We start from the raw sequence: 13,401 nt of genomic DNA, 5'->3' as shown, positions 1-13,401 counted from the left end.
AAAAAGTTTACAGATTAAACCAATGGCAGTGCAGTTGCACTGCGTTATTGAAAAAAGGCTTCAGTATTGAGGAAAAAAGGAGCTTTTCCCCCATACGCAGTATGAGTGGAGTATCGAAAGGGAACAGCATACCTCGTCCACGTGATACTGGACTCTTGTAGCAAGAGTGGCCAGTTGGAGCACCTGGGTGACTGGGTGGGGTACGGCCCAGAAGTGAGTTCATACTGTAGGAAACCTCTAAGGATATCCTTGACCCTGCTCTCAGTTAATAATTCATGTTACATATTATACATACTCATCAGCTCATTGATTGGTTGGCAGAAGTGTCCATCATTTGGTAAAGCGTTGATGCAGCCACATGACGAATTGGTTATGTTATTACAAGATCCATATAGTGTGCATTTTTCACACGGCCAGAAATACTGATCCTCACACCTGCACTGATATTCAGTACCAGTCAAACTGCACACTGTGGAACAGAATAAAACATTATAATGTGTGGCTTCATTGCGATGATGTTTTTTATGAGCATTTAGAAAAAAAAATTATATGATTTCGTTAATAAAGCTTATAGATTAATTAAGGAGAAACAAATAATCTAGCTATCTGACATGAGCTTACATAAATCCATTAACACTGTAAGCGAATATTTTAAGATAATGACACAGTGACACATAATGATGATTCATATAATATCACAATCTCTGACAGATTTTGTGTATAAGATTTAATATAAAATTTAAAGTTGGATACCTGTAGTGATGTTAATGTCAGTGATATTCATGTCACTGTTTATTAAGGGTAAATTGCTTCTCTCCAAAAGGTTCCTCAGTAGATACTGAATATTTACGTCTGCTGCCGCAATCTCAACCTCAATCAGATAATCAGCTTGGAGAACTATGAAAGAAAATCCATTTAAATATATGATTTTACGAGAAATAAAAATGACATGAACATTGGTGAGACTCTGTACATCATGTAGAAGTTATTGGCATAGTTTTACCTGGGAGTGGCTCAGTGGGGCATGCAGTGGTATCTGTAAAGAAAAGACATGGCACAATTTTAAAAATAAATGGATAAATATCAAATTTGGAATCAACCAGTTTAATGCATTCAGAATCAAATATCTAAAGAATATGTGCTATTTCTCTTACATTCCTCACTATTGTGCATTTTACCTTTAGTGAGTCTGTTATCCTTTTTATATTGAGCATGTCATGTGGTGGTGGTTTACTGTTATAATTACACCTGCAAAGCATCTACCTACCCATGGGAGGAAGCCCTCACCAATGTATTTACCTTCCCAGTACAGTTCCGGTTCACAACCAGGTGTTTATACTCCATGTCTAAGCTACGTTCTTCACACCTTCACATCGCGATTAAATGGGAAACCCAAAAAACTTCAGTGGTCTGAGGCTGCTTAACGAGCCGTTGAAATACTCAAAAAATATTCACCACAGCCCCCATCCTCTGCCAGCCCAACCACTTCAGCCTATTTATTGTGGAAGCAGATGCTTTGTCTTGCGGGATCGGCACAGTGCTTTAACAATTAAACAGAGACCCAGGGAAGTTTCACCACTGTGCCTTTTCTCCTGCAAGTTAACCCCACCAGAAACTAAATATGACGTTGGCAACTGGGTAATCCTGTCCATAAAACAGACACTAGATCATTGGAGACGAAGGGGGGCAGCAAGCTTCTAAGTCCTGTGTCCCAACTGCACTCCATCAATGCACCATAAAATGGGTACATACTGCACTTAGCTCAGGACACCCTGCCATTCAGAGCACCTTAAACATGCTCAGAAATGCCTTCTCGTGGCCCTCCATGGACAGGGATGTCAGATCATATGTCGACTCTTGCCACATCTGTGCCCAGATCCATACACTTTGTCAGCAGCCAGCAGGCCTCATAGAACCCCTGCCAGTACCTGAAAGACCATGGTCCCACCTCTCGATAGATTGTCACTGACCTCCCTAGTTCCCAGGGTTTCACTGCGGTTCTGGTAGTAATGGTTTGGTTTTTGAAGGCCTGCAGACTCATCTTCCTAAGAAATCTACCTACGGCAATGGAAACAGCCACAGTTCTATTCAAACACATATCCAGCTGCTTCGGCATTCAAGAGGATATTGTTTCTGACTGGGGGATGCAGTTCACCTCCAGTTCACCTGCAGGGTTCAGTAAGAAGCTGGCCATAAATGTGAGCCTTTACATCCAGCTATCACCCCTAAGCCAATTGCCAGGTGTAGCGCCATATTCAGGAGCTGGGCCGCTACCTGAAAATCTATTGCAGTAATGAACAACAGCATTGGAGTCAATTTATTTCATGGGCCATGTACGCACAAAACTGTCTGTTACGGGGGCCATCTGGTCTTACACTGTTATAGTGTGTTCTTGGTTACCAACCACCCCTGTTCTCCTTGTCAGAGGAGCACTTGAATGTTTGCACAGTAGACCATTGGTATCAACAGAGCAGAGAAACCTGGGAGACTGAGCACTGAGCATGTAGGTTTACAATGATTGATGCGCAGACAATCCATCCAAGCAAACCGCAGTAGGCAACCCCATGTCCCCTACCTCCCAGGACAAATGGTATGGCTATCGACTAAGAACCTACGCCTTAAACTCCCATGCCAAAACCTGAGCCCCAGGTACATCGGACCCTTCAAAGTTTTCCAACAAATAAACCCGATAACATACAGACTACAACTGCCAGCCAATTAGAGCATATGCCCATCATTCTATGCTTCCGTCCTAGAACCTGCTAACTCCAGTAACAATGCCTCTCCTCCTCTGCCCTGGGAAGAGGACAGGAAACCAGCATACCTCGTCCACATGATACTGGACTCTTGTAGCAAGAGTAGCCAGTTGGAGCACCCGGGTGACTGGGAGGGGTACGGCCCGGAAGTGAGTTCATGGGAAACCTCTAAAGATATCCTTGACCCTGCTCTCAGTTAATAATTCATGTTACATGTTATACATACTCAGCAGCTCATTGATTGGTTGGCAGAAGTGTCCATCTTTTGGTAAAGCGTTGATGCAGCCACATGACGAATTGGTTACGTTATTACAAGATCCATATAGTGTGCATTTTTCACACGGCCAGAAATACTGATCCTCACACCTGCACTGATATTCAGTACCAGTCAAACTGCACACTGTGGAACAGAATAAAACATTATAAGGTGTGGCTTCACTGCGATAATGATGTTTTTTATGAGCATTTAGAAAAAAAAATTCTATGATTTCGTTAATAAAGCTTATAGATTAATTAAGGAGAAACAAATAATCTAACTATCTGACATGAGCTTACATAACTCCATTAACACTGTAAGCGAATATTTTAAGATAATGACACAGTGACACACATAATGATGATTCATATTAAAACACAAGTCTATAATGATCACTGACAGATTTTGTGTATAAGATTTAATATAAAATTTAAAGTTGGATACCTGTAGTGATGTTAATGTCAGTGATATTCATGTCACTGTTTATTAAGGGTAAATTACTTCTCTCCAAAAGGTTCCTCAGTAGATACTGAATATTTACATCTGCTGCAGCAATCTCAACCTCAATCAGATAATCAGCTTGGAGAACCATGAAAGAAAATCCATTTAAATATATGATTTTACGAGAAATAAAAATTATATGAACATTGGTGAGACTCTGTACATCATGTAGAAGTTATTGGCATAGTTTTACCTAGAAGTGGCTCAGTGGGGCATGTAGTGGTATCTGTAAAGAAAAGACATGGCACAATTTTAAAAATAAATGGATAAATATCAAATTTGGAATCAACTAGTTTAATGCATTCAGAATCAAATATATAAAGAATATGTGCTATTTCTCTTACATTCCTCACTATTGTGCATTTTACCTTTAGTGAGTCTGTTGTCCTTTTTATATTGAGCATGTCATGTGGTGGTGGTTTACTGTTACAATTACACCTGCAAAGCATCCAACTACCCATGAGCGGAAGCCCTCACCAATGTATTTACCTTCCCGGTACAGTTCCGGTTCACAACCAGGTGTTTATACTCCATGTCTAAGCTACGTCCTTCACACCTTCACATCGCGATTAAATGGGAAACCCAAAAATCTTCAGTGGTCTGAGGCTGCTTAACGAGCCGTTGAAATACTCAAAAAATATTCACCACAGCCCCCATCCTCTGCCAGCCCAACCACTTCAGCCTATTTATTGTGGAAGCAGATGCTTTGTCTTGCGGGATCGGCACAGTGCTTTAACAATTAAACAGAGACCCAGGGAAGCTTCACCACTGTGCCTTTTCTCCTGCAAGTTAACCCCACCAGAAACTAAATATGACGTTGGCAACTGGGTAATCCTGTCCATAAAACAGACACTAGATCATTGGAGACGAAGGGGGGCAGCAAGCTTCTAAGTCCTTGTGTCCCAACTGCACTCCATCAATGCACCATAAAGTGGGTACATACTGCACTTAGCTCAGGATACCCTGCCATTCAGAGCACCTTAAACATGCTCAGAAATGCCTTCTCGTGGCCTTCCATGGACAGGGATGTCAGATCATATGTCGACTCTTGCCACATCTGTGCCCAGATCCATACACTTTGTCAGCAGCCAGCAGGCCTCATAGAACCCCTGCCAGTACCTGAAAGACCATGGTCCCACCTCTCGATAGATTGTCACTGACCTCCCTAGTTCCCAGGGTTTCACTGCGGTTCTGGTAGTAATGGTTTGGTTTTTGAAGGCCTGCAGACTCATCTTCCTAAGAAATCTACCTACGGCAATGGAAACAGCCACAGTTCTATTCAAACACATATCCAGCTGCTTCGGCATTCAAGAGGATATTGTTTCTGACCGGGGGATGCAGTTCACCTCCAGTTCACCTGCAGGGTTCAGTAAGAAGCTGGCCATAAATGTGAGCCTTTACATCCAGCTATCACCCCTAAGCCAATTGCCAGGTGTAGCGCCATATTCAGGAGCTGGGCCGCTACCTGACAATCTATTGCAGTAATGAACAACAGCATTGGAGCCAATTTATTTCATGGGCCATGTACGCAGAAAACTGTCTGTTACGGGGCCCATCTGGTCTTACACTGTTATAGTGTGTTCTTGGTTACCAACCACTCCTGTTCTCCTTGTCAGAGGAGCCCTTGAATGTTTGCACAGTAGACCATTGGTATCAACAGAGCAGAGAATCCTGGGAGACTGAGCACTGAGCATGTAGGTTTACAATGATTGATGCGCAGACAATCCATCCAAGCAAACCGCAGTAGGCAACCCCATGTCCCCTACCTCCCAGGACAAATGGTATGGCTATCGACTAAGAACCTACGCCTTAAACTCCCATGCCAAAACCTGAGCCCCAGGTACATCAGCCAATTACAGCATATGCCCATCATTCTATGCTTCTGTCCTAGAACCTGCTAACTCCAGTAACAACATCTCTCCTCCTCTGCCCTGGGAAGAGGACAGGAAACCAGCATACCTCGTACACATGATACTGGACTCTTGGAGCAAGAGTGGCCAGTTGGAGCACCTGGGTGACTGGGAGGGGTACGGCCCGGAAGTGAGTTCATAGGAAACCTCTAAGGATATCCTTGACCCTGCTCTCAGTTAATAATTCATGTTACATATTATACATACTCATCAGCTCATTGATTGGTTGGCAGAAGTGTCCATCATTTGGTAAAGCGTTGATGCAGCCACATGACGAATTGGTTACGTTATTACAAGATCCATATAGTGTGCATTTTTCACACGGCCAGAAATACTGATCCTCACACCTGCACTGATATTCAGTACCAGTCAAACTGCACACTGTGGAACAGAATAAAACATTATAAGGTGTGGCTTTATTGTGATTATTATATTTTTTATGAGCATTTAGAAATATTTATTTTTCTATGTTTTCTTAAATAATGTGTATAGATTAATTAAGAAGAAACAAGAAATCTAACTATCTGGCATGAGCTTACATCACTGCATTAACAATACAAGCAAATATTTTAAGATAATGACACAGTGACACATAATGATGATTCATATAATATCACAATCTCTGACAGATTTTGTGCATAAGACTTAATATAAAATTTAAAGTCGGATACCTGTAGTGATGTTAATGTCAGTGATATTGATGTCACTGTTTATTAAGGGTAAATTGCTTCTCTCCAAAAGGTTCCTCAGTAGATACTGAATATTTACGTCTGCTGCAGCAATCTCAACCTCAATCAGATAATCAGCTTGGAGAACCATGAAAGAAAATACATTTAAATATATTATCTTAAGAGAAATTAAAAATTACATGAACATTGGTGAGACTCTGTACATCATGTAGAAGTTATTGGCATAGTTTTACCTGGGAGTGGCTCAGTGGGGCATGCAGTGGTATCTGTAAAGAAAAGACATGTCACAATTTTAAAAATAAATGGATAAATATCAAATTTGGAATCAAACGCTTTTATGCATTCAGAGTCAAATATCTAAATAATATGTTATATTTCTCTTACATTCCTCACTATTGTGCATTTTACCTTAAGTGAGTCTGTTGTCGTTTTTTTTTAATATTGAGCATGTCATGTAGTGGTGGGTTATCACACATTTGTTTTTTAAAAGTAACCATTATATGTTAATGAACTATTTAAAGAGCATCACAGAGACATGTTTATAATTCATGTTACATGTTATACATACTCATCAGCTCATTAATTGGTTGGCAGAAGTGTCCATCTTTTGGTAAAGCGTTGATGCAGCCACATGACGAATTGGTTACGTTATTACAAGATCCATATAGTGTGCATTTTTCACACGGCCAGAAATACTGATCCTCACACCTGCACTGATATTCAGTACCAGTCAAACTGCACACTGTGGAACAGAATAAAACATTATAAGGTGTGGCTTCATTGCAATAATGATGTTTTTTATGAGCATTTAGAAAAAAAAATTATATGATTTCGTTAATAAAGCTTATAGATTAATTAAGGAGAAACAAATAATCTAGCTATCTGACATGAGCTTACATAACTCCATTAACACTGTAAGCGAATATTTTAAGATAATGACACAGTGACACACATAATGATGATTCATATTAAAACACAAGTCTATAATGATCACTGACAGATTTTTTGTATAAGATTTAATATAAAATTTAAAGTTGGATACCTGTAGTGATGTTAATGTCAGTGATATTGATGTCACTGTTTATTAAGGGTAAATTGCTTCTCTCCAAAAGGTTCCTCAGTAGGTACTGAATATTTACGTCTGCTGCAGCAATCTCAACCTCAATCAGATAATCAGCTTGGAGAACCATGAAATAAAATCCATTTAAATATATGATTTTACGAGAAATAAAAATGACATGAACATTGGTGAGACTCTGTACATCATGTAGAAGTTATTGGCATAGTTTTACCTGGGAGTGGCTCAGTGGGGCATGCAGCGTTATCTGTAAAGAAAAGACATGGCACAATTTTAAAAATAAATTGATAAATATCAAATTTGGAATCAACTAGTTTAATGCATTCAGAATCAAATATCTAAAGAATATGTGCTATTTCTCTTACATTCCTCACTATTGTGCATTTTACCTTTAGTGAGTCTGTTGTCCTTTTTTATATTGAGCATGTCATGTGGTGGTGGTTTACTGTTACAATTACACCTGCAAAGCATCCACCTACCCATGGGAGGAAGCCCTCACCAATGTATTTACCTTCCCGGTACAGTTCCGGTTCACAACCAGGTGTTTATACTCCATGTCTAAGCTACGTCCTTCACACCTTCGCATCGCGATTAAATGGGAAACCCAAAAAACTTCAGTGGTCTGAGGCTGCATAACGAGCCGTTGAAATACTCAAAAAATATTCACCACAGCCCCCATCCTCTGCCAGCCCAACCACTTCAGCCTATTTATTGTGGAAGCAGATGCTTTGTCTTGCGGGATCGGCACAGTGCTTTAACAATTAAACAGAGACCCAGGGAAGTTTCACCACTGTGCCTTTTCTCCTGCAAGTTAACCCCACCAGAAACTAAATATGACGTTGGCAACTGGGTAATCCTGTCCATAAAACAGACACTAGATCATTGGAGACGAAGGGGGGCAGCAAGCTTCTAAGTCCTTATGTCCCAACTGCACTCCATCAATGCACCATAAAGTGGGTACATACTGCACTTAGCTCAGGATACCCTGCCATTCAGAGCACCTTAAACATGCTCAGAAATGCCTTCTCGTGGCCCTCCATGGACAGGGATGTCAGATCATATGTCGACTCTTGCCACATCTGTGCCCAGATCCATACACTTTGTCAGCAGCCAGCAGGCCTCATAGAACCCCTGCCAGTACCTGAAAGACCATGGTCCCACCTCTCGATAGATTGTCACTGACCTCCCTAGTTCCCAGGGTTTCACTGCGGTTCTGGTAGTAATGGTTTGGTTTTTGAAGGCCTGCAGACTCATCGTCCTAAGAAGGCTACCTACGGCAATGGAAACAGCCACAGTTCTATTCAAACACATATCCAGCTGCTTCGGCATTCAAGAGGATATTGTTTCTGACTGGGGTATGCAGTTCACCTCCAGTTCACCTCCAGGGTTCAGTAAGAAGCTGGCCATAAATGTGAGCCTTTACATCCAGCTATCACCCCTAAGCCAATTGCCAGGTGTAGCGCCATATTCAGGAGCTGGGCCGCTACCTGAAAATCTATTGCAGTAATGAACAACAGCATTGGAGCCAATTTATTTCATGGGCCATGTACGCACAAAACTGTCTGTTACGGGGGCCATCTGGTCTTACACTGTTATAGTGTGTTCTTGGTTACCAACCACTCCTGTTCTCCTTGTCAGAGGAGCCCTTGAATGTTTGCACAGTAGACCATTGCTATCAACAGAGCAGAGAAACCTGGGAGACTGAGCACTGAGCATGTAGGTTTACAATGATTGATGTGCAGACAATCCATCCAAGCAAACAGCAGTAGGCACCCCCATGTCCCCTACCTCCCAGGACAAATGGTATGGCTATCGACTAAGAACCTACGCCTTAAACTCCCATGCCAAAACCTGAGCCCCAGGTACATCGGACCCTTCAAAGTTTTCCAACAAATAAACCCGATAACATACAGACTACAACTGCCAGCCAATTAGAGCATATGCCTATCATTCTATGCTTCCGTCCTAGAACCTGCTAACTCCAGTAACAATGCCTCTCCTCCTCTGCCCTGGGAAGAGGACAGGAAACCAGCATACCTCGTCCACATGATACTGGACTCTTGCAGCAAGAGTGGCCAGTTGGAGCACCTGGGTGACTGGGAGGGGTACGGCCCGGAAGTGAGTTCATGGGAAACCTCTAAAGATATCCTTGACCCTGCTCTCAGTTAATAATTCATGTTACATGTTATACATACTCATCAGCTCATTGATTGGTTGGCAGAAGTGTCCATCTTTTGGTAAAGCGTTGATGCAGCCACATGACAAATTGGTTACGTTATTACAAGATCCATATTGTGTACATTTTTCACACGGCCAGAAATACTGATCCTCACACCTGCACTGATATTCAGTACCAGTCAAACTGCACACTGTGGAACAGAATAAAACATTATAAGGTGTGGCTTTATTGCGATAATGATGTTTTTTATGAGCATTTAGAAAAAAAAATTCTATGATTTCGTTAATAAAGCTTATAGATTAATTAAGGAGAAACAAGAAATCTAACTATCTGACATGAGCTTACATAACTCCATTAACATTGTAAGCGAATATTTTAAGATAATGACACAGTGACACACATAATGATGATTCATATTAAAACATAAGTCTTTAATGATCACTGACAGATTTTGTGTATAAGATTTAATATAAAATTTAAAGTTGGATACCTGTAGTGATGTTAATGTCAGTGATATTCATGTCACTGTTTATTAAGGGTAAATTGCTTCTCTCCAAAAGGTTCCTCAGTAGGTACTGAATATTTACATCTGCTGCAGCAATCTCAACCTCAATCAGATAATCAGCTTGGAGAACCATGAAAGAAAATACATTTAAATATATGATTTTACGAGAAATAAAAATTACATGAACATTGGTGAGACTCTGTACATCATGTAGAAGTTATTGGCATAGTTTTACCTAGAAGTGGCTCAGTGGGGCATGCAGTGGTATCTGTAAAGAAAAGACATGGCACAATTTTAAAAATAAATGGACGAATTTCAACTTTGGCATCAACTATGTTAATGCATTTAGAGTCAATTATTTAGAGATGTGCTATTTTTCTTACATTCCTCACTGTTGTGCATTTTAGCTTAAGTGAGTATGTTGTATTTTTTTTTATATTGAGCATGTCATGCAGTGGAGGATTATCACACAATTGTTTTTAAAAGTAACCATTATATGTTAATGAAATATTTAAAGAGCATCACAGAGACATGTTTATAATTCATGTTACATGTTATACATACTCATCAGCTCATTGATTGGTTGGCAGAAGTGTCCATCTTTTGGTAAAGCGTTGATGCAGATACACGACGAATTGATTACGTTATTACAAGATCCATATAGTGTGCATTTTTCACACGGCCAGAAATACTGATCCTCACACCTGCACTGATATTCAGTACCAGTCAAACTGCACACTGTGGAACAGAATAAAACATTATAAGGTGTGGCTTCATTGCGATAATGATGTTTTTTATGAGCATTTAGAAAAAAAATTATATGATTTCATTAATAAAGCTTATAGATTAATTAAGGAGAAACAAATAATCTAACTATCTGACATGAGCTTACATAACTCCATTAACACTGTAAGCGAATATTTTAAGATAATGACACAGTGATACACATAATGATGATTCATATAATATCACAATCTCTGACAGATTTTGTGTATAAGATTTAATATAAAATTTAAAGTTGGATACCTGTAGTGATGTTAATGTCAGTGATATTCATGTCACTGTTTATTAAGGGTAAATTGCTTCTCTCCAAAAGGTTCCTCAGTAGGTACTGAATATTTACGTCTGCTGCAGCAATCTCAACTTCAATCAGATAATCAGCTTGGAGAACCATGAAAGAAAATACATTTAAATATATGATTTTACGAGAAATAAAAATTACATGAACATTGGTGAGGCTCTGTACGTCATGTAGAAGTTATTGGCATAGTTTTACCTGGGAGTGGCTTAGTGGGGCATGCAGTGGTATCTGTAAAGAAAAGACGGCACAATTTTAAAAATAAATGGATAAATATCAAATTTGGAATCAACTAGTTTAATGCACTCAGATTCAAATATCTAAAGAATATGTGCTATTTCTCTTACATTCCTCACTATTGTGCATTTTACCTTTAGTGAGTTTGTTGTCCTTTTTATATTGAGCATGTCATGTGGTGGTGGTTTACTGTTATAATTACACCTGCAAAGCATCCACCTACCCATGGGAGGATGCCCTCACCAAAGTATTTACCTTCCCGGTACAGTTCCGGTTCACAACCAGGTGTTTATACTCCATGTCTAAGCTACGTCCTTCACACCTTCACATCGCGATTAAATGGGAAACCCAAAAATCTTCAGTGGTCTGAGGCTGCTTAACGAGCCATTGAAATACTCAAAAAATATTCACCACAGCCCCCATCCTCTGCCAGCCCAACCACTTCAGCCTATTTATTGTGGAGGCAGATGCTTTGTCTTGCGGGATCGGCACAGTGCTTTAACAATTAAACAGAGACCCAGGGAAGCTTCACCACTGTGCCTTTTCTCCTGCAAGTTAACCCCACCAGAAACTAAATATGACGTTGGCAACTGGGTAATCCTGTCCATAAAACAGACACTAGATCATTGGAGATGAAGGGGGGCAGCAAGCTTCTAAGTCCTTATGTCCCAACTGCACTCCATCAATGCACCATGAAGTGGGTACATACTGCACTTAGCTCAGGACACCCTGCCATTCAGAGCACCTTAAACATGCTCAGAAATGCCTTCTCGTGGTCCTCCATGGACAGGGATGTCAGATCATATGTCGACTCTTGCCACATCTGTGCCCAGATCTATACACCTTGTCAGCAGCCAGCAGGCCTCATAGAACCCCTGCCAGTACCTGAAAGACCATGGTCCCACCTCTCGATAGATTGTCACTGACCTCCCTAGTTCCCAGGGTTTCACTGCGGTTCTGGTAGTAATGGTTTGGTTTTTGAAGGCCTGCAGACTCATCTTCCTAAGAAGGCTACCTACGGCAATGGAAACAGCCACAGTTCTATTCAAACACATATCCAGCTGCTTCAGCATTCAAGAGGATATTGTTTCTGACCGGGGGATGCAGTTCACCTCCAGTTCACCTGCAGGGTTCAGTAAGAAGCTGGCCATAAATGTGAGCCTTTACATCCAGCTATCACCCCTAAGCCAATTGCCAGGTGTAGCGCCATATTCAGGAGCTGGGCCGCTACCTGAAAATCTATTGCAGTAATGAACAACAGCATTGGAGCCAATTTATTTCATGGGCCGTGTACGCACAAAACTGTCTGTTACAGGGGCCATCTGGTCTTACACTGTTATAGTGTGTTCTTGGTTACCAACCACCCCTGTTCTCCTTGTCAGAGGAGCCTTTGAATGTTTGCACAGTAGACCATTGGTATCAACAGAGCAGAGAAACCTGGGAGACTGAGCACTGAGCATGTAGGTTTACAATGATTGATGCGCAGACAATCCATCCAAGCAAACCGCAGTAGGCAACCCCATGTCCCCTACCTCCCAGGACAAATGGTATGGCTATCGACTAAGAACCTACGCCTTAAACTCCCATGCCAAAACCTGAGCCCCAGGTACATCAGCCAATTACAGCATATGCCCATCATTCTATGCTTCCGTCCTAGAACCTGCTAACTCCAGTAACAACATCTCTCCTCCTCTGCCCTGGGAAGAGGACAGGAAACCAGCATACCTCGTCCACATGATACTGGACTCTTGTAGCAAGAGTGGCCAGTGGGAGCACCTGGGTGACTGGGAGGGGTACGGCCCAGAAGTGAGTTCATAGGAAACCTCTAAGGATATCCTTGTCCCTGCTCTCAGTTAATAATTCATGTTACATATTATACATACTCATCAGCTCATTGATTGGTTGGCAGAAGTGTCCATCATTTGGTAAAGCGTTGATGCAGCCACATGACGAATTGGTTACGTTATTACAAGATCCATATTGTGTACATTTTTCACACGGCCAGAAATACTGATCCTCACACCTGCACTGATATTCTGTACCAGTCAAACTGCACACTGTGGAACAGAATAAAACATTATAATGTGTGGCTTTATTGCGATTATTATATTTTTTATGAGCATCTAGAAATATTTATTTTTCTATGTTTTCTTAAATAATGTGTATAGATTAATTAAGAAGAAACAAGAAATCTAACTATCTGGCATGAGCT

At 40.9% G+C, this 13,401-nt stretch overlaps 1 protein-coding gene across 1 annotated transcript in view; it reads right to left on the bottom strand.

The window, feature by feature from the left end:
* The window catches only part of LOC132863710 (uncharacterized), a 48,693-nt gene that overhangs the window by 19,328 nt on the left and 15,964 nt on the right, over positions 1-13,401 (bottom strand). The window contains exons 18-37 of the mRNA XM_060896667.1: positions 13,073-13,246; positions 11,151-11,183; positions 10,901-11,035; positions 10,767-10,781; positions 10,439-10,612; positions 10,110-10,142; positions 9,860-9,994; positions 9,386-9,559; positions 7,405-7,437; positions 7,155-7,289; positions 6,681-6,854; positions 6,346-6,378; positions 6,095-6,229; positions 5,631-5,804; positions 3,707-3,739; positions 3,457-3,591; positions 2,983-3,156; positions 1,004-1,036; positions 754-897; positions 296-469 (exon numbers count right to left, since the gene is read on the bottom strand). Coding sequence (XP_060752650.1) covers positions 296-469; positions 754-897; positions 1,004-1,036; positions 2,983-3,156; positions 3,457-3,591; positions 3,707-3,739; positions 5,631-5,804; positions 6,095-6,229; positions 6,346-6,378; positions 6,681-6,854; positions 7,155-7,289; positions 7,405-7,437; positions 9,386-9,559; positions 9,860-9,994; positions 10,110-10,142; positions 10,439-10,612; positions 10,767-10,781; positions 10,901-11,035; positions 11,151-11,183; positions 13,073-13,246 — 2,250 coding nt within the window. The remainder of the gene's footprint in view (positions 1-295; positions 470-753; positions 898-1,003; positions 1,037-2,982; positions 3,157-3,456; positions 3,592-3,706; positions 3,740-5,630; positions 5,805-6,094; positions 6,230-6,345; positions 6,379-6,680; positions 6,855-7,154; positions 7,290-7,404; positions 7,438-9,385; positions 9,560-9,859; positions 9,995-10,109; positions 10,143-10,438; positions 10,613-10,766; positions 10,782-10,900; positions 11,036-11,150; positions 11,184-13,072; positions 13,247-13,401) is intronic.

Source organism: Tachysurus vachellii, chromosome 20 (genome assembly GCF_030014155.1).
Source record: "Tachysurus vachellii isolate PV-2020 chromosome 20, HZAU_Pvac_v1, whole genome shotgun sequence".
Classification (NCBI taxonomy): Eukaryota; Metazoa; Chordata; class Actinopteri; order Siluriformes; family Bagridae; genus Tachysurus; species Tachysurus vachellii.
This window is presented reverse-complemented; position numbering and strand designations above follow the sequence as displayed.